The 26,825-nt window shown below is 47.4% G+C and overlaps 1 protein-coding gene across 1 annotated transcript in view; it reads right to left on the bottom strand.

Moving 5' to 3' along the window:
- THBS4 (thrombospondin 4) overlaps positions 1-26,825 on the bottom strand; it is a 102,236-nt gene that overhangs the window by 6,604 nt on the left and 68,807 nt on the right. The window contains exons 16-19 of the mRNA XM_075325819.1: positions 21,272-21,465; positions 12,164-12,342; positions 11,450-11,498; positions 8,591-8,787 (exon numbers count right to left, since the gene is read on the bottom strand). Coding sequence (XP_075181934.1) covers positions 8,591-8,787; positions 11,450-11,498; positions 12,164-12,342; positions 21,272-21,465 — 619 coding nt within the window. The remainder of the gene's footprint in view (positions 1-8,590; positions 8,788-11,449; positions 11,499-12,163; positions 12,343-21,271; positions 21,466-26,825) is intronic.

Below are 26,825 nucleotides of genomic sequence, written 5' to 3'. Positions count from 1 at the left end.
GCATTTGCAATTATATTCTCTTTATCTAATTTAAATCCTTTTTTTTTTAAAAAAATCAAAAAACAAAACAACAAAATTGGGAAACAGAAGAACCAACCTTACTGACCCTAGCAACTGATCAGGAGCAGTTTAGTTTCTCAAGAGTGAAAGCTTGTGGTTTCTGGCAATAGAAGGTCACAGCATTTGGCTGCACAGAATGCTCCTTGACTTTCCATTGTTCTTGCTGTCAGTATTCATTGGTATAGGCAGTTTTCCTGCTCAATTCATCTCTCTCCCTTTTGGACCCAGCAAGAACTTGCCTTTCACCTAGCTGTTGATTATCAGTATTCCCTTGCTGTTTAAATACTCCTTCCTTCCTTTGGACTGTGCTGGTGATATTTTCAGTTCCTTCAAGCCTGGGTTGCAAGCAGGTGGTTTGTACTCCTCTGTTGTATCATTGCCGAAAGCTCTGCTGAACTTCTATCTGAGTCATCTAAGGATAAGGAGTTCATGCTTTTTCCCCTGTGTCCCCCCCCCTTGTGTCTTCTATAATTTTTTAATGGGGTTGACGGAGAGCTCATCCCACCCATTCCCTCTTTAGGGCCCAGCACCAGAGAGACCTAGGGTCAGGTATCCAGCTCGGCGCATAGATGCGGAACCTATCTAGAGTGGTGAGAGACCCCAGAGACCAGCAGTAGGTTCACGCAGGGATCTCCATCTACCCTTTCGCTAGACACAAGGATTCCCTTCCCTTTCGCCGTTGGCTTGGTACTTCCCCGCACCTAGAATGACAGGTTGCTATAGGTAACAAAGCCAATTTAGTGAGTCCAGTGGGGAATATTTATTAGCCCATTAAAGGGGTTGTCCACTACTTGGATAACCCCTTCTCATTCCCCTTATTTGCCCCTGTAAAATTAAAAAATCATATACTCATCTCCGATGCTGCCATGGTTCCAACGATGTCTGAAGTCTAGTTCCCGGGGCCCATGTGACATTGTTATGACAAGCCTGCCCCAAGACCAATCAGAGACGATTTCCTTCTCCCTCACTTTGGACATTTGTGCAGGAAGTCAGCGCATCGTTCGCATCCTGCTTAGCTGTCCAAAGGTTGGGAGACAGCCGCCAGGCGCTGATTAATCGCAGGGCCTGTATGTCATGACGATGAGTTTCCAGTAAAACTTTGGTACTTTTCTCTGCTGTCCATAGCATCCAGCAGACTAAAGCACTGTCCATGTTTTTGTTTACATTTTCCGCCAGTTAGTATTGCGCATGTTTTAAGAGGCTGCCATGCGAAGTATTAACTGGTAGATGCTAGAATGTATGAGCTTTTGGTAGGTGTGATGTAATTTCCATCACTTGTTGTCGGCATTATGTGATGCCCTGGCGCCGCCAGGTGGTCACAGAGGTACATTACACCCTACATAACACCTTCCCACACAAGGGTTCCACCAGCCACAAAATCCTAGCCACCCCCCTAGGCTAAGAAGGACACACCAGAGGGCAGGACCAGTCGGATTGGGAGCGCCCACCTAGGGGTCTTGAGGATCCGGGGGCGGGAACAAATCAGATCAGTTTTGAGTTTGAAGTTGGAGGTCAAGTGGAGAGGAGTGACAGTGACAGACTGTCTAGAGGAAAGCTGAGCCTAGTGAGGGTAGACAGGGTAGTGGCCCTGGTCTACTGGCTAGGTGGCAAGCAGTGGACCGTGTCCAAAGACGACGGGAATATGGTCGCGGGAGATCCAGAGTGGACCGGGACAGGGTTGGAGCCCGTCGGTACCAACAGCGGAGATCCGGTCCGGAAACCATGCACAGGCGGGGTACCTGGACCCTAGTTAGACGATGGTTGCAAGCTCCTTCTCTAATTCACCAGGCCAGGAGCAGGTTTCAAGCCTAGCTCCAGAAGTTTAGCCCACATAGAGCGAACCGACAGCCCACCACGGGGGATAGGGTATCCGAAATCACCCAATGAAATCCCAAGGGTCAGTGTTCGCGGGCAACGGCTCCTCAGGTACACAAGACACCGGGAGCGGATTTTTCCCGTTCCACACGGGTTAAATCAACACAAGAAAATTGCAGTGTGCCGGAGGAAGGGACATCGGTACACCAGCCCGGGTGTGGGACCCGAGTACACACGGACGCGGCAGCCGGCCACTGACACCTTGGTTTACCAACGGACTTGTGTGCAATTATTCCACAGTGAGTACACCAACACTCCCCGGTCCGGCCTGGCGCGACACCTCCGGCCTACATCACTCCCTGTGTTCTGGACACTGAGCCCCGGGGAATCCATCCCTACCCACAGAGGAGTTAACATCCAGCTGTTATCCTATTGCCCCCGGTGCTCCCCAACCGCAGCGGTGGTGCTACATCTCACCACACACCGTGGGTGGCGTCACAAAGTACTTTCAGCAATCCCGTACATATACGTCCCCTTTTTTATTTGAGTGTCCGCGCGACCCCCGGGTCCGGAAATCCCTCGAGCCACTGCGGATCCGGATCCGAGCAGCCCAGCTGCTACTGACGTGGGGGCGGCACAATTACTTCCAGTCAGGAGTGCAGAGTGCCATTTGATGGAGTGGCTTGAACTTAGGTGAAATGTGATGTGCACTCCCCATATTTAGCCCTTGTTCACTGCATCAATGAGAAGCTGCAAGGGAAAAGGGACAAATGGTAGTGGGATTTGGAGGGTCTATAATGGTGGGGGAATACCTTTGGTGTCATTTCTCAGTGGCTATAATACAGGGAATGTTTGGGATTTGTGGGGTCTATAATGTGGAAGGAAACCTGTGGTTTTGGGGGCTGTACAATGCTATAGGGATGTATGTCGTGGGATTTGGGAAGGGTGTGATGTTGTAGAATTTTGGGGGTGTGTGCGATGCTGGGGGATACCTGTGGTGGGGTTTGTGGGTTTATAATGTTGTGGGTATGCCTGCTGTAAAATTTTAGTGTCTATGATGCTTATGGTGAGATTAATGGTGTGTGCAATCTGGGGGGAGGCGCTTTTGATGGGATTTTAGGAATGTGCGATTATGGGGGGATGCCTGTGGCGGGATTTTGGAAGGGTGTGATGCTGGAGAATGGCTGTGATGGAATTTTTTGGCGTGGGATTTGCATGCTGTGGGATGCCTGCAACAAGATACTGGGAGTGTATAATGCTGTGGAGGGAATCTAGGGTGTATGTGATGCTGGTGGGAGGCCTGTGGAGGGATTTTGGGGTGTGTGTGATGTTGGGGGGGGTACCTGTGTTGGTATTTAGTGGTCTAAGATGCTGATAGATGCCTGTGGTGGGTGTTTGGGGGTGTGTCTGTGAATCTGGGGGAGTAAATAGCAACTGGGGGCAAATTTGCCCCCAGTTGCTATTTACTGCTCTCTATTTAGGGGGACTTTTTGAAGGTAATTGCTATATTCCTGTGAATCTGGGGGGACACCTGTGGTGGGAGTTTGGGGGTCTATAATGTAGTGTAGATGCCTGTGGTGAGTTATGGCGTGTGTGCAATGTCGCGGGCGGGGAGGGGACGCTGCGCTCACCACGCTCGGGTCCGGCGCTGCTGCTGCTTGGTGGCTCGAGCGGTTGGCCGGATCCGGGGACTCGAGCGGCGCTCCTTGCCCGTGAGTGAAAAGGGGAATGGTTTTGGGGATTTATTGTCCGTGACGCCACCCGCGGTTGTGATGAGGTTGTGACACCACCGCTGCTCTGGACGGGGATCCCGGGAGCGATGACAGGGAGCAGCTTGGATGTTGGTTCTCCCCTCCGTGGGTAGGGGGGTTGGTTGTCCCAGGGCCCGGTGAGGGGTAGGGATGGCAGGCGGGTTACGGGGCCTGGTGAGGTGCAGGATCGCGGGGGCAGCGCTGTGTCGCACGGCACAGTGGTACTCACTCAGCCAATGATGAATGCAAAGTCTCCGGTAAAACAAACGGCTGGATGGACGGGTCCCACAGACGGCTGCGGTAGCTCTCCCGGTAGGTTGGTGGTGACTGCCTTTCCCTGCACCTGTTTTGTGTTCACGGTTCCAATGGCTTCCCACCGGTAACCCGCTCCCCAGCTTGGATGGATGCTGAAGGAGTCCCTTTTGCCCACAGGCTCTGGCCCTGGGAACTATAGCCTTGGCGGTGACTGTATTTCCCTTTACGGTTTGACCTGTTGCCTTCAATCGGGTCTTGACTGCTGGGAAACCCCGGAAGTTCCCTTCGCTAACGGATTTGACCGGTTTTACGGCGACTCCTAGCCTGGTCGGGGTCCGTAAGCCCTGCCGAATGGTGCTGGCCTCTCTTTGCTCCCTGATCCGGTACCGTCGGGCCACCGCCCGTCCCCGGTCCTTACGGTTCGCTTCAATCAGCCTCTCCTGCAGACGGTCACCACCGTCTGCCAACCTTGCTGTATGTGCCCGGGCCACGCACCCGGACATGGTCAGTCTCCTCTACTGCCACTTCACTCCTCGACTCCACTGCACTCTCCACTTCAACTCCTCTTACTGATCTGACTTCTTTTTCCCGCCTCCAGGACTGTGTACCCCTCGGTGGGTGGGGCCAACCACCTGGCCCACCCCCTGGTGTGGACATCAGCCCCTGGAGAGAGGCAACAAGGATTTGTGTTTGACCTAGATGTGCCTAGCCGGGGTGTGGGGTGTGCCGTTGTAGCAACTGTGACGTCTTGGCTTGTCCAGGGCGCCACATGCAATGCTGTGGGTGAAGCGTGTGGTGGGATTTAAGGGACCATAAGGGTCCCTTAGCCCTACAACTAATTGACAATGCTTGAATAACCCTACTAGCCTAGACCTAGTACCCAGTGACAGCTGTCGTTTAGTCCTACAACCCAGGGACAGCTTTCGTATAGCCCTATTACCCAGGGACAGCTGTTGTAAAGTCCTATTACCCATGGACAGCAGTCTCCATAGCCCTTCTACCCAGGGACAGCTGTGGTACAAGCCTACTGTCTAGGGACAGCTCTTGTATAGCCCTTCTAATCAGGGACAGCACTTGTACAACCCTACAACCCAAGGTCAGCTCTTGTATAGCCCTTCTACCCACGGACAGATTCCTTCCAGTTTATCCATTGCAGTCCATGCTCGTACCATGTTGTATGGAGATCTGCATGAGCCCCTATAATTAACAGATGCCCTTTGAAGGCAACTATAAGGGTATGTGCACACGATCCGGACCCGCTGTGTCCTGGATGTGGCAGTTCCTGACCTGCAGGGCCACTAGTCTCCTTTGCTCCATGATCCGGCCTTGGGCAGTTGCGGTCTCTTGCTGTGTTCTCCCTGCGGAGATCACTTGCGTCTCCGCAGCAAAAAATTGATGTTACACCTCGGGAAACGCACCGCAGGTCAGTTTTTGCTGCAGGAAAAAACAAGCACATCCATTGTGCTTCTACAGTACAACGCAGCATTTTGGACGCAACGAAAACACGCTGCATCCAAACCGTTGTGAACGCTAATCGTGGGCACGCAGCCTAATGCTGATGTGGCCCTCTGTGAAGATGAGTTTGAAACCCCTGCTATATGCTGTATACAGATAAAAAATTAGTGCCTTAAGTATAAAATCAGGGAATGGTACAAGTACTGACAGTAAAACAGGTTATATTAGAATAAAAAAAATTTGCAACAGGTATATGAAATACAATCACAATATTATTTAAACACTTATTTCTATTGATACATATTGGCCACCGTCAACAATATCTTAACCTAAATCCCTCTATGTCAGTGTCACTCTACTTGTGACTGTTGTTTGCTATCTCAATAACACCAAACGGTATACAGGCCCTAATGGGGTCAGAGACACTACCTGCAAGGCTGTAAGTTTAATTTTATTGGGCAACTTCTCTCACTCAACTTGCTGACCGCCTTCGCTACCGGAAGCGTGGCCTCAGTCTCCATTCAGTACCATACGTCTGAGAAGGGAATCATGGCCCGGCTCAGTCGAATCTTTGCTATGGGGAGATAAGGTATGCACACCAGTGACTATGTAAGGGGAATACATGAAATAGCAGAAACTGCTGTGTGAATACTGACTTGAAAATCCAATAGCTATATGTAAGAGTGAAAATGTGAAAAATGGAATCTGCATTACTGCCATGAACATATGAATCAAGAGAAATTTAGCTACTGAATTGATCAATGCAATAGAGCCCCAACACTACGCCAAAGTATTTCTCTACGTTGGGGTCCCTAGCTTGTGTGTGTCCTCTCATGCAGTTAAAAAACGTACCGTGTATGGGAAGCTGAGACCCAGGCTATTTATGCTTATGATATGGATTGCCAATCCATATCATACGCATAAATAGCCTGGGTCTCAGCTTCCCATACACGGTAAGTTTTTTAACTGCATGAGAGGACACAAACAAGCTAGGGACCCCAACGTAGAGAAATACTTTGGCGTAGTGTTGGGGCTCTATTGCATTGATCAATTCAGTAGCTAAATTTCTCTTGATTCATATGTTCATGGCAGTAATGCAGATATCATTTTTCACATTTTCACTCTTACATATAGCTATTGGATTTTTCAAGTCAGTATTCACACAGCAGTTTCTGCTATTTCATGTATTCCCCTTACATAGTCACTGGTGTGCATACCTTATCTCCCCATAGTGATGTTTTTTTAGGTTTTTTGCACCCAGTTCAGACTTAGAATGGTGTTCCAAATGTTATTCCTTATTGTCAGTCGAATCTTTGGACTTTTTCCAGGGGTGGTGTTCGGTATTCGGGTTCTTTCTGGAGTCAATGTATGGTATTTGGTCTTCGAGTTCCTTCTGGAGTCTATGTTCAGTACTGGGTGTCAGAGTTCCCTCTGGAGTCGATGTTTGGTTCAGGTTCCTTCTGGAGTCTATGTTCAGTATTCAGTGTTTGGTCTTCAGGGTTCTGTAAGCTGCTACACTGTAAGCTGCTCTGCTGCTCACACGACTCCTTCCATCTAACTCTTGGCACCAACTTCTCCCCTTCTTGACCATCTTAGGCTTTTATAATTAACAACTGCTCCACAATTATCACCTGACCCTGCATCTTTACTAACTCTTCCATTTAGGACACAAACACTTCAGTCTTTAGTTCCTGTTTGCGCTTATTGCCTTCGGCCAGAAGATGGCAATCTTCATTTGCAGATACACTATGTATGAAGGCATCCTAATGTCTCATTTTGCGCACTAGATGAGATCCTCATCAGTGTTTCGTCCGTGTCAGTTTTTTACATCAATGTTTAATTTGTTTTTACTACAATTTCTCAAACTTCTCCTATCAGTCAGTGAAAAATGGACAGCACTAGGATGCAAAAAAATCAGTGTGCTGTCCAGGTTTTAAACTTGAATGGGCTAGTTTCATCCGTGACTCGGATCAAACACAACAATGCCTCCGCTTTATGCCAGCACTCAGTCCACAAAGAAACTCAAACACGTGAATAGCCCTACAGACTATAATAGCTATGTGAAAAAAAAACGGATGTCTGAATGATGCCTATACAGAAGGCAGCACTGGGATCCATAATTAGGCCTCTGGCAGTGATGACAGCCCATCGGTGCTCGGTGATTGCATTGTGATGTGCAATGGGGTAACAGAGGGAGCCCAAATACCATATTATTCAACAAACTTCAATAAATATAATGCTAAATCTTCTGCAAAGGATTTTTCATTCTGAAGTGTCCGAGAGTCTGACTTTATGTCCTACTTTCCTCAAGTCGTTTTCAGAAAAAGGGGGAAAACAGTCTATTATTTTTTCACCATATTTGCTATCTAAAGGAAGAAAGAGACAAATATAGAGACCTTCTTGCAGAGATACTTATGTTTTTACTCAGATTGTTATTCAGTTCAGAATCAGTCTGATTTTATAGACTGTGAGCTCTCGCGGGCTGGGTCCTCTCTCCTCCTATACCAGTCTGTTTTGTACTGTTAATGTTGTACGTATACCCTCTTTCACTGTAAAGCGCCATGGAATAAATGGCACTATAATAATAAATAATAATAATAATAATTTTTCTATTTTTTTCAGAAGTTATTTAAAATTCTGATTCAGTTTGGGAGAAGGAAGGTGAAGTGACTGAGCCCTGATCTCTACACTCCTCTTCTCCCCCCGTCACTGGGTGTCTAGTTTTTGCTTACAGATGACAGTATACGGTGTAATGTATAATATAGTATCCAGGTAAATAATAAGATTTTATTTTTCATTTTATCATGTGCTGCATATCACGTTTATTCTGCCCTAATAGTGCAGGGAAAGATGCCATCTTGCTATATTGAGCTAAGTGCGGGAAGACTGATTTCGGAATGACTTCACTTCTCTGTTACTCAGGGAGAGTTGCCATATAAGACTCATAGCTCTGGAATGATACTCTTACTGTACACACCTACCATCCGCTAATCACATTACATGGACACAAACCAAGCGCTGACCTCACACACCTCCCAGTGCAACTGGAATATTTACCAAGATGGAGCCAAGGAATATCCAGGCCGTCTAATCATAAAAAGATCTCTGTGCTGAACTCATAAGAAAACTAGCCATAGGAGAGCGCATAGACCTATTTTGTTTTACTATTTTAGATTATAGATATATATTAGGTGCTCTAGATATAAAAGTAGCACAATGAAGGTGGCTGGATGGGTTCATAGGTAGGAGATTACCTTGAGCTGAATTCCAGGTTCTGCGACGGCTCGGAAAGGAGTGGCCTGCCAATATGTCTGCTCTGTCTGCTTCCACATAACCACGTAGAAACTAGAACTGTCCTGGTAGCCAAATATGAATCCGGCATAGTCGTCATCTGTGACTGTATTCACATGGAAAGTGCCTTCAAAGTCAACACCATTAAAAGCTGTATAGCCTGAGGAAAACACAAAGATGACACAAATTAATCCCATACTCCACTGGCCTGATGATGAAATCTGTTAGCCCAGCACTGGTGGGTGAAGACATGTTTGCAAGATTTTCAGATGTTCTGGATGATTTAAGTGTAATAAAGGGAGTGTGCAATCCCAAAACTCGATTAAAACTACTTATACCATCCTATAGGGGACTTAGGGGTACTTTGCACGTTGCGACATCGCTAGCATCGGCTAGCGATGCCGAGTGTGATAGTACCCGTCCCCGTCACACATGCGATATGTGGGGATTGCTGCCGTAGCGAACATTATCGCTACGGCAGCATCACACGCACATACCTGCTCGGCGACGTCGCTGTGACTGCCGAACAATCCCTCCTTCAACCTTCACCGTGACGTCACTAATCGGCCGGCCAATAGAAGTGGAGGGGCGGAGAACAGCGGGACATAACATCCCGCCCACCTTCTCCCTTCCGCATTGCCATCAGGACGCAGGTATGGAGATGTTTGTCGCTCCTGCGGGTTTACACACAGCGATGTGTGGTGCTGCAGGAACGACAAACAACATCATACCTGCGGTCGACCCGACATTATGAAAATGACCGACGCTACACAGATCACCGATTTTCGACACTTTTGCAATCGTTTATCGGCGCATCTAAGATTTACACGTTGCGATGCCATTACCGGCGCCGGATGTGCGTCACTAACGACGTGACCCTGACGATATTTCGGATGCGATGTCGCAACGTGTAAAGCACCCCTTAGACCCTATAAATCTCATAAGTGCAGTATAGATTTTATCAACTGTTGTATTACATAAACAATTGAGGGCATTTCAGTACACCCGACACATGAACAAGAGATCAGTGCATTATTCCACCCCATCAAGGAAGATGTAGCTCACCGCCCCTTATGCCAGTGTCACACTGGCCTATGACTCGCATGAGTGCAATGCGGAAAAATCTTGCATTGCAATCAAATCAATGTTAATCAATGAGGCAGCTCAGATATGTGAGTTTTTTCTCAGCCCTAATTGGACTGAGGAAAAAAAAAAATCGCACCCATACAAGTCTATGGGGGCCAGTGAAACATCGGATGACATCCAAGTGCAGTGCGATATACGCACATGCTAACAATGGAGGAGATGGAGAGATGAATACCTCCCACTCCTCTGCAGCTGTGATCCAATCGCAAGATACTTGGCTCACACTAGCAGCAGAGCAGGAGCCGAGGGTCATTAGCATATCGCATCCTTTGCTCTTGCATTGGATGCCATACGCTAGTGTGACTCCAGCCTTAGCTGAACTGACAGGAAAAAATGGAAAATGTGTTTCTTTTGGAAAAGATTGCTTTTTTAATGGCTCTTCAGACGAGAAAAGAAAAAAGAAAAAACAGTTGTTGGCGTTTCGGCTAATACAATAGCCTTTCTCAATAATCTGTCTATGTATACAGGGTATAATAAAAAAAAATATATGCATGGAAAACCTCGTCACCAGTTTGACAATTCCGTGGTCTGATACCCAGGAGGTCACATGATGTGGGGACGAGTCACATGACTTGTGCGCCATCATGTCCGGCGATGTGTGTGTGTGGGAAATTTGAAAATCAATCGCGACGGTTGTACATTTTTTGACCTATAAAAAGCTGGCTTTTGACAACCCACAATCACTTTCTATTATACCCTCCCTTGAGAAAGTCCAACGCAGGACGAAACGCGCGTCGGGCAGCAGGCAGGCAAATTCCACAGACTCTACACATAGGTAATGCACACTTAAACTCCTCTCTTATACCATGTATTTCAATTACAACACTCATACAACTGAGCACTATGCACTTTATTTTTTGATGGCTGTTTAAAGAAATATTTATGGGAAATATTTTGTATTTTATTGGGTTCTTTTCTAGGTTATGCATTCATTAAAATTTAAAATAATTTAATATTTTTGTATTCTCTTACCTATTTATAGTAGTCACCCAGGTATTTATATTTGCACATACCGCCTTTTGAATTTCCCGGTCTATAATTGAATAGTTTTGCGCCTCCATTGTTTTTAATTGTTTGTGTCTATTTTTTAATATTTATTTAAATAAAGAAATATATCTTTTATTTTGGGGGGTATTGACTCATATGGGCAGGTATATATGATTTATTTGTCCACGGGGGTCTTTTTGAGATAACTATATTATGGGTGCAGCTTGTGCGGCCGCACATGAATCCAATATGTTGTGGGGTCTATTTCTACCTCCAAAGTAGGTGGATTTGTACATATTGATAAGCTCTTGGCTACAAAGGGCCCATTTCTTGTCCAGGGACCCATTGTGCCCGCTAGTGGGAGAGAGATCGCCCTGACACTGTGTGTGCGTGTGCCTGCCTGGCTCACGTAGTGTCAGTGTGAGAGTGCAGGTTCCTCCCTTTAACCCTCACGCACACAACATGAAGAGTGCACAATGGCACATGACGTCCCAAACTGCTGTATGCTATGTAGCCGTACTGGACTCCATGTGCCATCATACAAAGATCCACCAGGTGCCAGATTTACAGAGCTTTTCCCCGCCCCAGGAGAAATATAGTCATCTACATAAGGCCTTATGGATCTGATATGTAATTTTCCACTATAATTTTTAGTAATGACTAATATGACAGCACTAGTGATGACATACCTACAGCAAGTCCTGGGTCACTGTTCATTGTTTGTACAATCTCCATTCCCTGTAAACAGACGCAAAAAGGAAAAGGAATATTTGTTAATGCAAAAGGTATAATAACTTTTGTATCCATGCTGAACCACAAGGGGTGGGGCCTCAGCCAACATAAAAATAATGTTGCTTCCTGGTATCAGCTATGTTGGCTGAGGCCCCAATCCTTCTGGTCACATGCATATGACATCACCACAGGTCCTTCTAATAATTCTATAATAAAATTAGCAAAAAAAGGGGGGGGGGGAACAACAGGCAAGGGGGCAGGAATCACTATCAAAACCCACCTCAGCTATTAGCTGCTTCAGCTGCTGTCAATCAAAAAACTGTTCATTTTACAAGCTTTACTTGCTTGTGTTTCAAACCTATACATCCGAGCTGACAACTAAAGGTATGTATAGAATCAGCATGATAGTGCCAGTATAGCACTGGCTTTAGGTAATATAGGACAATCCTGGTGATTGGTGTGCTTTAAGGGGTCTTTAAGGGGTTAAAGGTGAGACTATACTTAAAAAAAAGCCACTTCTTTATTTTTGCCCCTTCTTTTCATACAAAATGAATATTATTGATAATAAACATTAATGTCTGTGTATCATACACCACATCCTGATATCAGTTATCCTAGAAATGGTGCCAATCTATCCATCAGCTGTGCCTGGTTTTATGTACATGTCTCACCTGGTTCAGAACTATCCAGTTGGGATCGATTTGGGCATCACCCTCGGGATCAAGAACAACAGTCTGATAGGCTCTAAAGTCAGTGAGAGTGATCTCAGCATTTTCTGGGCAGACATCAATGCGATCAATAATTGTGTCCTGGTCAAAGTCAGACTCACAGATGTCTCCAACACCATCATCTAGGCACAGGAGAAGAAATGTCAGACATTAGGTTTAGGTCTATCTGATTCTGAAAATCCATTTTCAATTATTCTAATAGGAATTCTGCATTAATAGACGATTTTTCTGAATTCAAGATATAGAGAGAAGAGTAGATAAAAAGATCGTATTTGGCCCCAGAGGACCTGGATCAATCTTACGTTACATAAACAGGATATTAAAGTGGTTGTGTGCTAAAGAAATATACTTGTGTTCCAAATATAAATACACCTTACTATTTTTTTGGAATCACAAAGATGCCGGGATCAGCAGCAGTCTCTGCTCTGGTTAGGTCTACTTTTTACATTGCTGTGTGTAAAAGGCGCTGGCTGACTGCTCATTTCAATAGCTGAGCCTGACCCCTAATTTATCATCATCAGTATATACACAGAGAAGGGGCCTGGCTCAGATTGCAAAAAGCCAGCCCCCTTTACCCACAGTATTGACGTCAACAATGGAAATGCTCTTTACTGTTGAGTGGAGCTGCCATGACAGTTACTGGGTTTGGAAACATATGCAAATGCAAATATACAGCAAGTTGTATACATGTTTATAAGGAACACATATAAAGATAATTTCTTGTAATTGGAAAAAACACTTTAATTTTAGTGCAACTGTATAATGTTCATAACCCCTGTGGTAGCAATGAAGCAGAATTAAAGGGAATCTGTCAGCAGGTTTTTGCTACACAATATGAGAGCAGCATGATGTAGGGGCAGAGATCCTGATTCCAGCGATGTAACAGTTACTGGGCTGTTTGCTGCAATTTTTATAAAATAGGTGTTTTCTCTGTTGCAAATTTACCAGTTCTCTGAATGCTGAGTTCTGAATACCCCCCCACACCACTGATTTTCAGATTTCTGTGTACACTGTGCGCAGGCAGAAAGCTGTCAATCGTTGGTGGGGCGGAATTATACAGAGCTCCTGAATATGAAGGAATACATGTCAGCAGGTTTGCTTGTGATAAACTGCTGCTGATAAAACTTTAGCAAAACTTTAATAAGTAGCCTAGTAAGTGACATCGCTGGAATCAGGGTCTCTGTTCTTACATATGGTGCTTTTGAATTAATTTAAAGGGAATCTGTCACCAGGATTATGCTACCTAATCTATCAAAATCCAAGTGACCGATTCCCTTTAAACAATGTTTCTTCAAGAGACATTCTGTAATCAGCCTATTGTCAGGAGACTGTTGTGCACTAGGTAGTGGAAAATACTAAAAGCAGGACTTGCTGAATAGGGTTCCTTGTCCAAAATGTCCCTGCCAAAGACCGAGATAGGAGTCTGGAGCCTTGGCAAACTTTCCAAGCTATGAACAATCATGATGGTTGTCCAGTTGGGCCAAGGTTCCTCTCTGCCCGGGATTTCTACCTTTCATTTGTGTAAAATTTTGGGACATAGAAAACCTACAATATGTTTCAATCAACTGAAAGGATTGATGCAACTACAGTTTTTTTATGATGTTGATTTCCTACGGTGAAAGTGATGAAAGGTTCTTTTTACAGGGGTACTCCCATCTCCAAGATCCTACCCCAATATGTAGTAGGTGTATTAAGAATAAAATTATCAAATACCTTCAATTAGAAGAAGGGAATTTTGTTTACTTACCGTAAATTCCTTTTCTTCTAGCTCCAATTGGGAGACCCAGACAATTGGGTGTATAGCTTCTGCCTCCGGAGGCAACACAAAGTATTACACTTAAAAGTGTAAAGCCCCTCCCCTTCTGCCTATACACCCCCCCGTGGATCACGGGCTCCTCAGTTTTGGTGCAAAAGCAGGAAGGAGGAAACTTATAAATTGGTCTAAAGTAAATTCAATCCGAAGGAAGTTCGTAAAACTGAAAACCATTCAACATGAACAACATGTGTACACAAAGAACAACAGCCCGAAGGGAACAGGGGCGGGTGCTGGGTCTCCCAATTGGAGCTAGAAGAAAAGGAATTTACGGTAAGTAAACAAAATTCCCTTCTTCTTTGTCGCTCCATTGGGAGACCCAGACATTTGGGACGTCCAAAAGCAGTCCCTGGGTGGGTAAAATAATACCTCGTAATAGAGCCGTAAAACGGCCCCTTCCTTCAGGTGGGCAACCGCCGCCTGAAGGACTCGCCTACCTAGGCTGGCATCTGCCGAAGCATAGGTATGCACCTGATAGTGTTTCGTGAAAGTGTGCAGGCTCGACCAGGTAGCCGCCTGACACACCTGCTGAGCCGTAGCCTGGTGCCGCAAAGCCCAGGACGCACCCACGGCTCTGGTAGAATGGGCCTTCAGCCCTGAGGGAACCGGAAGCCCAGAAGAACGGTAGGCTTCGAGAATTGGTTCCTTGATCCACCGAGCCAGGGTTGATTTGGAAGCCTGTGACCCTTTACGCTGGCCAGCGACAAGGACAAAGAGTGCATCCGAGCGGCGCAGAGGCGCCGTACGAGAAATGTAGAGTCTGAGTGCTCTCATCAGATCCAACAAGTGCAAATCCTTTTCACATTGGTGAACTGGATGTGGACAAAGAGAAGGTAAGGAGATATCCTGATTGAGATGAAAGGGGGATACCACCTTAGGGAGAAATTCCGGAACCGGACGCAGAACCACCTTGTCCTGGTGAAACACCAGGAAAGGAGCTTTGCATGACAGCGCTGCTAGCTCAGACACTCTCCGAAGTGATGTGACTGCTACTAGGAAGACCACTTTCTGCGAAAGGCGTGAAAGAGAAATATCCTTCATTGGCTCGAAGGGTGGTTTCTGAAGAGCCATCAGCACCCTGTTCAGATCCCAGGGTTCTAACGGACGCTTGTAAGGAGGGACTATGTGACAAACCCCCTGCAGAAACGTGCGTACCTTTGGAAGTCTGGCTAGGCGCTTCTGGAAAAACACAGAGAGCGCTGAGACTTGTCCCTTAAGGGAGCCGAGCGACAAACCCTTTTCCAATCCGGATTGAAGGAAGGAAAGAAAAGTGGGCAAGGCAAATGGCCAGGGAGTAAAACCCTGATCAGAGCACCAGGATAAGAATATTCTCCACGTCCTGTGGTAGATCTTGGCGGACGTTGGTTTCCTGGCCTGTCTCATAGTGGCAATGACCTCTTGAGATAACCCTGAAGACGCTAGGATCCAGGACTCAATGGCCACACAGTCAGGTTGAGGGCCGCAGCATTCAGATGGAAAAACGGCCCTTGAGACAGCAAGTCTGGTCGGTCTGGTAGTGCCCACGGTTGACCCACCGTGAGATGCCACAGATCCGGGTACCACGACCTCCTCGGCCAGTCTGGAGCGACGAGGATGGCGCGGCGGCAGTCGGACCTGATCTTGCGTAACACTCTGGGCAACAGTGCCAGAGGAGAAAACACATAAGGCAGTTGAAACTGCGACCAATCCTGAACTAATGCGTCTGCCGCCAGAGCTCTGTGATTTTGAGACCATGCCATGAATGCCGGGACCTTGTTGTTGTGCCGGGACGCCATTAGGTCGACGTCCGGCATCCCCCAGCGGCAACAGATCTCTGGAAACACGTCCGGGTGAAGGGACCATTCCCCTGCGTCCATGCCCTGGCGACTGAGAAAGTCTGCTTCCCAGTTTTCTACGCCCGGGATGTGAACTGCGAATATGGTGGAGGCTGTGGCTTCCACCCACAGCAGAATCCGCCGGACTTCCTGGAAGGCTTGCCGACTGCGTGTTCCGCCTTGGTGGTTGATGTATGCCACCGCTGTGGAGTTGTCCGACTGAATTCGGATCTGTTTGCCTTTCAGCCACGGCTGGAACGCCTTTAGGGCAAGATACACTGCCCTTATCTCCAGAACATTGATCTGCAGGGAGGACTCTGGCTGAGTCCAGGTACCCTGTGCCCTGTGGTGGAGAAAGACCGCTCCCCACCCTGACAGACTCGCGTCCGTCGTGACCACCGCCCAGGATGGGGGTAGGAAGGATTTCCCCTTCGACAATGAAGTGGGAAGAAGCCACCACCGAAGGGAGGCTTTGGCTGCCTGAGAAAGGGAGACGTTCCTGTCGAGGGACGTCGACTTCCTGTCCCACTTGCGGAGAATGTCCCATTGAAGTGGACGCAGATGAAACTGCGCAAAAGGAACTGCCTCCATTGCTGCCACCATCTTCCCTAGGAAGTGCATGAGGCGCCTCAAGGGGTGTGACTGGCCTTGAAGGAGAGATTGCACCCCTGTCTGTAGTGAACGCTGTTTGTCCAGCGGAAGCTTCACTATCGCTGAGAGAGTATGAAACTCCATGCCGAGATATGTCAGTGATTGGGCCAGTGTCAGATTTGACTTTGGGAAATTGATGATCCACCCGAATCTCTGGAGAGTCTCCAGAGCAATGTTCAGGCTGCGTTGGCATGCCACTCGAGAGGGTGCCTTGACAAGCAGATCGTCTAAGTAAGGGATCACCGAGTGTCCCTGAGAGTGTAGGACTGCTACCACTGTTGCCATGACCTTGGTGAAGACCCGTGGTGCTGTCGCCAGGCCGAAAGGCAGTGCCACGAACTGAAGGTGTTCGTCCCCTATGGCGAAACGCAGGAAGCGCTGATGCTCTGGTTCAATCGGTACGTGGAGATAAGCATCTTTGATGTCGATTGATGCTAGGAAGTCTCCTTGGGACATTGAGGCGATGACGGAGCGGAGCGATTCCATCCGGAACCGCCTGGTTTTTACGTGTTTGTTGAGCAGTTTTAGGTCCAGAACAGGACGGAAAGATCCGTCCTTTTTTGGCACCACAAACAAGTTGGAGTAAAAACCGTGACCCTGTTGCTGAAGAGGAACAGGGATCACCACTCCTTCTGCCTTCAGAGTGCACACCGCCTGAAGAAGAGCATCGGCTCGCTCGGGGGGTGGAGATGTTCTGAAGAAACGAGTCGGAGGACGAGAGCTGAACTCTATCCTGTAACCGTGAGACAGAATGTCTCTCACCCAACGGTCTTGTACCTGTGGCAGCCAGGCGTCGCAAAAGCGGGAGAGCCTGCCACCGACCGAGGATGCGGTGTGAAGAGGCCGAAAGTCATGAGGAGGCCGCTTTGGAAGCGGTTCCTCCGGCGGTCTTTTTAGGACGTGACTTAGACCGCCATGAATCGGAGTTCGTCTGACTCTTCTGTGGCCTGTTGGACGAGGAGAATTGAGACCTGCCCGCGGGCCGAAAGGACCGAAACCTCGATTGTACCTTCCGTTGTTGAGGTCTCTTTGGTTTGGGCTGGGGTAAGGATGAGTCCTTTCCCTTGGATTGTTTAATGATTTCATCCAATCGCTCACCAAACAGGCGGTCGCCAGAAAATGGCAACCCGGTTAAGAACTTTTTGGAAGCAGAGTCTGCCTTCCATTCACGTAGCCACATGGCCCTGCGGACTGCCACCGAATTGGCGGATGCTACCGCCGTACGGCTCGCAGAGTCCAGGACAGCATTAATGGCGTAGGACGCAAACGCCAACGCCTGAGAGGTTAATGACACCACCTGCGGAGCAGAGGCACGTGTGACTGCATTAATCTGCGAGTGACAAGCTGAGATAGCTTGGAGCGCCCATACGGCTGCGAATGCCGGAGCAAAGGACGCGCCGATAGCCTCATAGATGGATTTCAACCAGAGCTCCATCTGTCTGTCAGTGGCATCTTTGAGTGAAGCCCCATCTTCCACTGCAACTATGGATCTAGCCGCCAGTCTGGAGACTGGAGGATCCACCTTGGGACACTGAGCCCAACCCTTGACAACGTCAGGGGGGAAGGGATAACGTGTGTCCTTAAGGCGCTTAGAAAAGCGCTTATCTGGACAAGCTCGGTGTTTCTGGACTGCCTCTCTGAAGTCGGAGTGATCCAGAAACGTACTCATTGTACGCTTGGGAAACCTAAAACGGAATTTCTCCTGCTGAGAAGCTGACTCCTCGATTGGAGGAGCTGGGGGAGAAAGCTCCAACACCTGATTGATGGACGCTATAAGGTCGTTCACTATGGCGTCTCCCTCTGGCGTATCTAGGTTGAGAGCGGCTTCAGGATCAGAATCCTGATCTGCTACCTCCGCTTCATCCTCTAGAGAGTCCTCCTGCTGAGACCCTGAGCAGTGTGATGAAGTCGAGGGAAGCTCCCAGCGAGCCCGCTTAGGCGGTCTGGGACTGCGGTCCGTGTCAGAGACCTCACCTTGGGACCTATGAGTCACCTCAGGAGCACTTTGCTGCTCCAACCGAGGAGGGCCTGGGGTCAATGATTCAACAGTGCCCGGGGCCTGTGTTACCGGCCTGGACTGCAAGGCTTCTAGTATCTTAGCAGACCATTTATCCATAGTCTCAGAAAGTTTGTCAGCGAATACTGCAAACTCCGTCCCTGTCACCTGGACAGTGGTAGCAGGTGGTTCCACTTGGGCCACCAGTGGCAGAGGCTCCGGCTGAGTAAGTGCCACAGGGGCCGAGCATTGCACACAATGAGGATAGGTGGAACCTGCCGGTAGTATAGCCGCACATGAGGTACAGGTTGCAAAGTAAGCCTGTGCTTTGGCACCCTTGCTTTTTGCGGACGACATGCTGTTGTCTCCTCTGAGTACAGTCCGGGAGGGTATATAGCCAAAAACCAACAGTGCGACCGTACAGAGTAAATATATAGCATATAAACCTATATATATACACTTAGGCACCCAGGGGGGCCAGCACCTAGAAACAGGTGCGGCTTACCGACCGCCAAAAGCGGTTGTGTGACCACCAGATTCCCTGCCTGGATCTCCCAGAGCCGTGTTGTCTCTCCTCTCCAGCTTCAGAAGTGCTGACAGGAATGGCTGCCGGCGTTCTGTGAGGAGGAGGGGGCCGTGGGCGTGCCCTAGAAAGTGCGGGAATCTGGTGCCCCACGGTGCTCAGTGAGGGGGGAGGAGGATACAAAGTATGCTCCAGCCCTCAGCGCTGACGTCCAGTGCAGCGTCCCTCCCTTCCCCTGACTGGCAGGCCCGGGGGCGGGAATATGCGGTACTAGGCCGCAGAAGCCGGGGACTAGAGTTATAAGCGCGGCCAGCGAACAAGCGCGGTCAGCGCGGTAGTCCCGGCGCACTAACACGCCCAGCAGTGCTGCAGCATGTATGACACAAGCGCTCCATGCGCCGTCCCCAAGGGGACACAGAGTACCTCACAGTAGCAGGGCCTTGTCCCTGACGATACCCAGCTCCTGTCCAGCAGATTCCCCAGGGGTTGCGGAGGGAGCACGGTCCCAGTGTCTGGAGACCGATTAGGATCCCACTTCACCCAGAGCCCTGCAGGGATGGGGAAGGAAAACAGCATGTTGGCTCCTGCCTATGTACCCGCAATGGGTACCTCAACCTTAACAGCACCGCCGACCAGAGTGGGGTGAGAAGGGAGCATGCCGGGGGCCCTATATGGGCCCACTTTTCTTCCATCCGATATAGTCAGCAGCTGCTGCTGACTAAATTGTGGAGCTATGCGTGCATGTGTGCCTCCTTCGCACAAAGCATAAAAACTGAGGAGCCCGTGATCCACGGGGGGGTGTATAGGCAGAAGGGGAGGGGCTTTACACTTTTAAGTGTAATACTTTGTGTGGCCTCCGGAGGCAGAAGCTATACACCCAATTGTCTGGGTCTCCCAATGGAGCGACAAAGAAATGTAGTTTAGTTCTCCTGATATAGCCATATCTCTTACCTCATGTGCAGGGGATTACAGCAGTGGTTATGTCCATAAGCAACTAACTGACTAAAGGCCGCTTTACACGCTACGACATTGCTAAAGCGATGTCGTTGGGGTCACGGAATTTGTGACGCACATCCGGCCGCGTTAGCGATGTCGTTGCATGTAACACCTATGAGCGATTTTGAATTGTCGCAAAAACATTCAAAATCGCTAATCGGTGACATGCCCCCCTATTCCCAATTATCATTGCTGCTGCAGGTACGATGTTGTTCGTCGTTCCTGCGGCAGCACACATCGCTATGTGTGACACCGCAGGAACAAGGAACCTCACCTTACCTGCGGCCGCCGGCAATGCGGAAGGAAGGAGGTGGGCGGGATGTTACGTCCCGTTCATCTCCGTCCCTCCGCTTCTATTGGGCGCCCGCTTAGTGACGTCGCTGTGCCGCCGAACGAACCGCCCCCTTAGAAAGGAGGCAGTTCGCTGGTCAGTGTGACGGGTCTGAGTGATGTTGTGCGCCACGGGCAGCGATTTGCCCATGTCGCACAACCGATGGGGGCGGGTACGCACGCTAACGATATCGGTAACGATATCACAGAGTGTAAAGCGGCCTTAAGGGTACGCTCACAGGAGTGAATAAATCGGACGAGTGCAATGAGAGAAAATCTCACATTGCACTCTGACCAATGTTATTCAATGAGGGAGAGGCGATGGTCAGCTTTTTTCTCATCCAGATTATAGATGAGAGAAAAGTCGCAGCATACTGCGATTGTCAGCGTGAGCCGTGTCACTCACACCCATACAAGTCTATGGGTGCAAGTGAAACATCGGATTGCACTCGGATGACATCCGAGTGCAGTGTGATAATCGCATCAGCTGACAATGGAGAAGATGGGGAGATTAGTCCCTCCCTCCCCTCCGCAGCTGTGATCCGATTGCAGGATCGGATCACAGTTGCATGACACTCGGCTCATGCTGGCAGCAGAGCCAGAGCCGGGGGTCATTAGCATATCGCATCCGATGCACTCGCATCGGATGCCATACCATCGTGTGACTCCAGCCTAACTGTCCCTATATGAGTGGACGTAACCATGGATACCTAAACTGCAATGCCCTGCACATGAAGTAAGAGACATGGCTATATCAGGAGAGCTATACTACATTTCTAATTATCGGTAATTGCAAATATTGCTATTATTACACGTACTACATATTGGGATAGGATCTTGGAGATGGGAATACTCCTTTAATGCAGCGGAAAATATTAGATATTAAAGATATCACCGGCTAATGTTCTAGTATTATAATGCTTCATACTGTTGTCATCTTCTTGTCCAGGGTTGGGGACTAGTCTGCAGTTGTCAGGGCCTGGAGGGATAATATCTGGTATTCCATCATTATCATCATCATCATCACACTCGTCTCCCAGGCCGTCCTTGTCTGTGTCCAACTGGGAACTGTTAATGACTGTGGGGCAATTGTCTGAGCTGTTCTGGTGGCCGTCCCCATCACTGTGTAGAAGAAATTAAGATACGGACGTGATATACAGGTCAGATCATAAACGGAAATTAAACATGACAGCCTAAATTTGTTTTACGTTAGTACCACTGCAACCGATCATTGAAAGTAGAAGTCACAGTAAATGATACGATTAACCCCTTGCCAACCAAGCAATTTTCCATTTTTGCACTTTTGTTTTTTTTCTCCCCTTTTTCCAAGAGTCACAACTTTTTGGATTGTTCCGTCCACCTAGCTACATGATGGCTAGTTGTTTTTTTGTGTCAAGTTGTAGTTTTGAATACTACCATTCATTTCACCATTCAATGTACTGGAAAATAGGAAGAAAATTCCAAGTTTGGTGAAACTGTGCAAAAAAAATGATTGTTTTTTGAGTTTTGTTTTAATGGAATCCATTGTGCAAAAAAATGACCTGACAATAATATTCTACAAGTCAGTACGGTAATAACAAAATTATTTATGTGGTAAAAAAAAAATCTGAAGTTTGGAAAAAAAAAAATCTGCTTGTGTCGTCATTTTACAAGACCCACAACGTTTTCATTTTTCCATCAATGGATTTGTGTGAGGGCTTGTATCTTGCGGGACGAGCTGACATTTTGGGTACATATGATGGATTGATTGCTTCTTTATACATATTGTTGCAGTTTTGCGGCGAACAAAAGAATTCAATTCTAGAGTTTTTATATTATTTTTCTCATTATGCAGATTGATGATCAGGTTAATTAATTTTATGCACCAATACCAAATATGTTTTTTTTATTATAATTACTTTTTGCATTTATTTTTAATTGGGAAATAAGGGGGCAATATAAATTTGTATGTTTTTGTTATTTGTTTCATAATAAAAAAATAGTTTAAAATTATTTTTATTCTGTTTTTTTTAGTCCCTATGAAGTCCACCTTGAACACTCCAGGGGGTCGGGGGAAAATACTCGTCATCGGGCCGGTGAGGATCAGGGGATGTCACGGGTGGCCCTGCCCGCTTTCATGACCCCGAAGTGTACAATAAAGGGAAGGGGTGGTGATGGATGATGGTGGAGGTTGATTTCTTGACGCCGCCTGTGGTGTGTGGCCAGGGAATTAGCCACCGCTGCTGTCACTGTCCTCCGGGGGAGATGGTAGTAGCAGCTGAGGTATTTCTGCTCCCCACAGGTGGAGCGGGACCCGGGGAGGATGATGAGGGGAGTAGTAATGGCGGGTGCCGGCGTCGGAAATAAGAGGCGGACACAGTTTCTGCGGGTGCCAGGTGTTTTACTCACAGTTAATGCCGCTCGCCCGGGAAGTACCGGTCACCAGCTGTGATGGGCTCAGTCAAACTCGGATTCTTTAGAGGTCAGAGCCGGTGAATTGGACGGTGGGACCTTCCTCCTGCGCTTGGTGTGGATCCCTGTGGCTTGAAGCTCTTGGGGACCCCTGGTTCTTGAAAAGTGTTTCTACTCCCTGCCCGTATGTGGGTGCTGCGGGTCCGATGTGGGGTCTGCCTTGGAGCACGACCCCGGAGCCTTTCTGTCACTGTGCTCCAGGAACTGTGGGGGCTGGAGGAACATGCAATCCCCCAAGCCTGCAGATTTTGGTGGACAACCTGGAGTATAATTCACCCTAGGATTCTGCATCCTGTCAGCGCCGGTCCCGAGGGAGCAATAAACTCTCCCCTTGGTGACCATATTAACTCCTGCGTCCCACCAGAGCCACTGGTGAAACCGACTGCTCTCTTCCTCTCCTGCTGGAGAACTCTCTAACTATTGTGTGGGCTCCTAACTTCCCCTGGCGTGTTGGTGTCCTAAAGACCCAACCACGCTGGCGACACCTTTTGACCCAAACCTAGCCTGGTCCACTGTAAAGGAAGAACAACCTGTATGTGTGTATGAGTTGTGTAAGTGAAACCGGCACCGACCTTCTCTGGACCCGGGTTGAGCACTGCAGCTTACATTAGGTGCAGTACCCTGTGGTGACTGAAGCCTCAGGGGCGCCACACACCCATAGGGTACTTTTCACAGGAGGCCTAAGATGGATGCAACAAGGGGCTTCAGAAGACCCCTGACTACTGGGAAAATCCATCAGTTCCCCAGGATTGCATTGTTGGGAGCCCTTGATCACACGCACCTGTGAACATGCTATTTAAATGGCACTGTCCAAGAGAATTTAACTCGTGCTTTATAGAATATTATTACATTTTATGTTGAGAAGTAGTTTAAGCGTATCTGTCATTAGTTTTCACAATATCAACTGCAAATATTATTAATTAGATTTTTTTAGACCTGATGAGTTTCATGAAAGGCCCCCTTCACACATCAGTGATTCTGATACGTATGTTGCAGTTTTTATACCTACCAGAATCATGGACATCTGCAGACCCATTATAGTCAGTTTCTCACTGACTGTGTTTCCATGCGGCGCACATGCATGTCCGTGTGTTCCACATGAAACATGTTCATTTTTCTCCGGCATCACTGATGTCACACGGACCACACAGTGGTGTGATCTGTGAAACACCTACCAGAAAAATAATGTACATTTAAAATAAAAAGCTTTTGTAAACTTACCTGTCTCCAGCAGCTGCGGTCTCCTGCTTCCAGGTGGGCTAATTGTGCTCATGATTATGTACTGCACAGACGACTAGGAAGTAGCTGCAGCGATGAGACAGCAGCGGCCCGACACAGGAGGGCAGGAGATATCAGCACCATGGACCTCAACGGCATGGACAGGTGAGTATAAGTGCCTGATCTCCATGTATTATTACGGATAGCACACAGAGATCACACGTGTGCCAAAATCACGGCACACGGAGAAATATACGCACCTTTAACATGTCAGTGAAAAACGTGTGTGAAGGGGGTCTTACAATGGCTGTGTAATCCTTCCTGAAAGTTTAACTGCTCACCTCGTCTGATTGACAGCTCCTAAAGGGGGCTTTACACGCTACGATATCGTTAATGTTTGGTCGTCGGGGTCAAGTTGTTAGTGACGCACATCCGGCGTCATTAACGATATCGCAGCGTGTGACACTGACCAGCGACCTTAAGCGACCTCAAAAATGGTGAAAATTGTTCACCATGGAGAGGTCGTCCCAAACTCAAAAACCGGTAAGGGTTGTTTATCCAGGTGGTTCATCGCTCATGCGGCAGCAAACATCGCTATGTGTGACACCGCAGGAGCGAGGAACGTCTCCTTATCTGCCACCGGCCACAATGAGGAAGGAAGGAGGTGGGAGGGATATTACGTCCTGCTTATCTCCGCCCCTCCGCTTTGATTGGCTGGCCGCTTAGTGACGTTGCAGTGACGTCGCTGTGATGCCAAACGTCCCTCCCCCTTGAAGGAGGGATTGTTCGGCAGTCACAGCGACGCTGCCGACCAGGTAAGTATGTGTGACGCTGCCGTAGCGATAATGTTCGCTACAGCAGCGATCACAAACAATCGCATGCACGACGGGGACGGGTACTTACACGCTCGCTATCGCTACAAATTGCTAGCGATATCGCTACCGTGTAAAGCCCCCTTTAGAGTCCTTTCTGCTGCTGAGATCTCACACTGTTCAGGACAAGCTGCAACTGTTAGCCGGGGGGGGCACGAATGCTGAGTACACTTGGTCTCATGATCTTACTCACTCTATAGCTGGACTTACCAGCCACATACAGCCATTCTGACATAGATTTTAAATGTCAATAGACCAGTCTCAGCGATCTAAGAAGTCTATATAATAAAGAAAAAAATCAATAGATATGTAACAATACTGGGATGTGGACAGAGAGGAATCTACAAAGTAAGTTATTAAAGGGAACCTGTCATATGAGAAAACACTATTTGCCTGCAAATATGGGATTAATCTACAGATTAATAGTATTCTGAACCTGCCCTGCGCCAGCACTCAGAGCCCCCTGCCGAGAGGAAATTAACTTTATTCCTCCAAGCAGCGTTCGGCTTCCAGTCATAGGGGTGACACCTGTGCAGTTTCAGTCCCCGCTCAGTGTACTGAGAGCGGCGGCGGCTGTAACCGCACCCCCAGCACTGACTGAAAGTCGGGTCTAATGCAAAGTGGCTGTCAGTTAGTACGGGGGATACGGTTACAGCCGTTGGTCACTATACACTGAGCAGTGACTGACCGCACGCTGACGCCACCACTATGACTGGAAGCTGAATACTATCGGGAGTAATAAAGTTAATTTTGGTTTCAAAACGCTATTAACATGCAAATTAACCCTATATCTGCAGGTATATAGCGTTTCATTTACATGACAGGTTACATTTAAAGGAGGTTTAATAAAATTACCAACTATCCACATGATATATGATAACGTGAAGACCTGGATGCTGGGGTCTCCACTGACCAAAAGAACGGGGATTACCAGTCAGTTATCAAGCAGGAGCAATACGTGTGAGCAAACGTGGTAAAATACCACGTGACTCTGGTATCATCAAATGACTGCGCGGAGAGGGACTGTAGCAATTGTCCAATGTGGGTTTTTTTCCACTTTATAGTGTAGATTTGGCAAAATTGATGTGATCTATAGACTTTGGCAAACCTTCATGAATAGAGAGGAATGTTTTTGTTGATCACGTTACTCCATCTAGTGGCCAGAGCCATTGTAGAATATAAAAAAAATAGATTAGAGCTTTATATTATTACAGTATTACGCTGTGCTTATATAATGTCATTAATTCCTCAGCGCTTTACAGATATCATCATCACTATATAGGACACTATATAGGGACTATATAGGGACTATACAGGGACATCACTCATAGGAACTATTGAAGCTCACAATCTAAATTATCAAGTGACATAAACCAATGTGTTTTAACACCTTCACTCTCCTGACCATCCAATTTCTTAATTCTGACCAGTGTCACGTTATCAGCTAATAACTCTGGAACACTTCAACGGATCCCAGTGATTCTGATAATATTTTTTCCTGACATATTGAACTTCATGATAGTGGTAAATTTAGGAAGATTATTTTTTGCATTTATTTGTGAAAATATTGTAAATTTGCCAAAAATTGTGAAAATTTCACAATATTCAAACTTTTGATTTTTATGCCTTTAAACCAGAGAATTATGTCACACAAAATAGTTAATAAATAACATTTCCCACATCTGTACTTTACATCAGCGCCATTTTTAAAACATATTTTTTTTGTTAGGAAGTTAGAAGGCTTAAAAGTTTATCAGCAATTTCTCTATTCTAAAAACTGCACCCCTAAAACTGCTCAAACCCACATCTAAGAAGTTTATTAACCCTTTAGGTGCTTCACAGGAACAAAAGCAATGTGGCAGGATAAGATTAAAATTTTACGTTTTCCCACAAAACTGTTATTTTAGCCCCAAATTTAGCATTTTTTCATGGGTAACGAGA

This window comes from Anomaloglossus baeobatrachus, chromosome 1, assembly GCF_048569485.1.
Source record: "Anomaloglossus baeobatrachus isolate aAnoBae1 chromosome 1, aAnoBae1.hap1, whole genome shotgun sequence".
NCBI classification, from domain to species: Eukaryota; Metazoa; Chordata; class Amphibia; order Anura; family Aromobatidae; genus Anomaloglossus; species Anomaloglossus baeobatrachus.
The sequence above is the reverse complement of the archived record's forward strand: the minus strand, read 5'-3'. Positions and strand labels throughout refer to the sequence as shown.